General features: G+C 48.7%; 1 protein-coding gene across 1 annotated transcript; it reads right to left on the bottom strand.

The window, feature by feature from the left end:
* Positions 1 to 32: 32 nt before the first annotated feature.
* LOC105528602 (succinate dehydrogenase [ubiquinone] flavoprotein subunit, mitochondrial-like) lies at positions 33 to 1,904 on the bottom strand. Its single transcript, XM_011965400.1, has 2 exons — positions 720 to 1,904; positions 33 to 483 (listed from the first exon to the last, which is right to left on the bottom strand). Exons 1-2 carry the CDS (start codon positions 826 to 828, stop codon positions 170 to 172), a joined length of 423 nt encoding a protein of 140 aa, XP_011820790.1. The 5' UTR covers positions 829 to 1,904; the 3' UTR covers positions 33 to 169.
* Between the last annotated feature and the right edge of the window lie 48 nt (positions 1,905 to 1,952).

Below are 1,952 nucleotides of genomic sequence, written 5' to 3'. Positions count from 1 at the left end.
AGGGCAGGTCTGAAACGGTGGCTTACCCGTTATTTAATAAACTGGCATTTATTTCCTGGTCATGCCACTCTGGCTGCACTTCTAAACTTGGCCTTCTAAGAGCAAAGCGCATTGGCTTGGAGATGCCACTGCTGCCATCAGTGGAGACTGACCCAAAGCCAGGAAACGGTCACAGTGATCCAGAGGATGGCGGGAACCCAGGGATCAAAGTTACCAGGGGGAAAAAGGCGTTTTTTGGATTTACTTTTGGGGAAATGAAATAAAATGCAGAGAAAATGCAGGGGTGGTGGGGCTGAGTCCCACCAGGTGGGAGGAAAAGGCAGGCGCAGGTGGGTGTGGCGAGAAGGCGCACCTTGTAGTCTTCCCTGGCGTGTGCGCCCCGTGACTCCTTCCGCGCCTCTGCTCCGTAGATGGTCTGCAGCGCACACAGCATCAGGTTCTGCAGCTCCAGGGTCTCCACCAGGTCCGTGTTCCAGACCATTCCTGGGGACACAGAAAGTTCCATCAGGGGCCGGCGGGACCCGTCACAGGGGCCTTCTGAGCTGTCAGCCTGGGCCTGCTAGTCCGTGGAGCCACTGGTTATGGCTTTATGGCTGTGGGCCAGGACCCATCCGGACAGCAAGCATGGAACTAAGTCAGCACTGATGGCATAGACACCAGCCCACCCTACAGAAGGCAGGGCCCAACACTGCACAGAGCCCGCTGTGCTGTCTGCTCACCCCGGTCAAACGTCTTCAGGTGCTTCAGGTCTCCGTAGAGCTTGCTGATTTTCCCACAACCTTCTTGCAACACGCTTCCCACACGGAACACGGCAGCATGATTTTGCATTGACTGTGGCACAAAATATTATTGGTAAACTTTTAATCCATACAAATAGCCACACCAAGAACTGCTTAACTTTTAGACTTAACTGAGTTATGTAAATTAAATAGAAAAATTAGGAAATTCAGACTATGAGTTTATTACTCTGAACTTAAAAATGAAGTTTTGACTAAAGCTTCTGAATACATGTTTCTATTATATACACATCTTAGACCCAGACACATCCTTTCCAGTGGGATACAGCCAGGCTCCAGGACTCCAAGCAGACTGCCTGTGAGGCACCATGTTCCACATGGCTCTGCGGCCAAGCAGGAAACGCTGCCTCCCCACACCCCTGGAGGGACTCCTGACGTGGGGTCTGGTGGTGAACGTGACACAAGCCAGCAGCCCTGTGGTGACACACACTAGGAGGAGCTGAGCAGAGCCCTGGTGATGGTGGGGTTGGAGCCGAAGGTCTTCAGTGAGAGGGAGGGGCGTGGGTGGCTAGGGCCCTTGGCCCATCTGGCTACTGTCTTCTGCCTATTTTCTGGAAGCTTCTTGTACACTGACTTCCTTCATAGTTTTACTGTGGCGAGAAACGTGCCATGCAGTGGACCTGAAGTTTACTGTAGGTGTGCTGGCAACCGGGCGTCAGCTTTTGCTTCCTGTGGGACAGACAGATACCACCTCCGTGATCCCTCCTCCTCCTTGCTTCTCCCTCTAACTCTGCTTTGCTCCACTGACCCAATGCACCTTCATGGTTTAATTTGGACATTTCATCTGATTTTCCTTAGACTCATATATAACCATGACACTGCAATGCACATCAACCTAATGGTTTTTCAGGAAGAACAAATGAAAAAAGTTGCATCTCAGAATCTAGTACTACATTCTTTCATGTCCTTTAGCAGCCACGTTTTCATATCCTTTCTTGTATTTCTGGTTACATTATTTCAAGGCATTTTTAATTTTTTGTTTAAAATGTGAGTGATATATTTACTGATGTCTGAGCAGATTACTGCTGGCACATCGCAAAGCTACTGATTTTTAGATACAAATCTCTTATCCAGACACCTTACTGCATTCTTGTTTTGTTTCTGTTAATTTTTCAGTTTATTCTCTGGGAATTTTTTGGAAATTACATCTGTAAA

The sequence above is a fragment of the Mandrillus leucophaeus genome, unplaced genomic scaffold, assembly GCF_000951045.1.
Source record: "Mandrillus leucophaeus isolate KB7577 unplaced genomic scaffold, Mleu.le_1.0 Scaffold7228, whole genome shotgun sequence".
Classification (NCBI taxonomy): Eukaryota; Metazoa; Chordata; class Mammalia; order Primates; family Cercopithecidae; genus Mandrillus; species Mandrillus leucophaeus.
The sequence above is the reverse complement of the archived record's forward strand: the minus strand, read 5'-3'. Positions and strand labels throughout refer to the sequence as shown.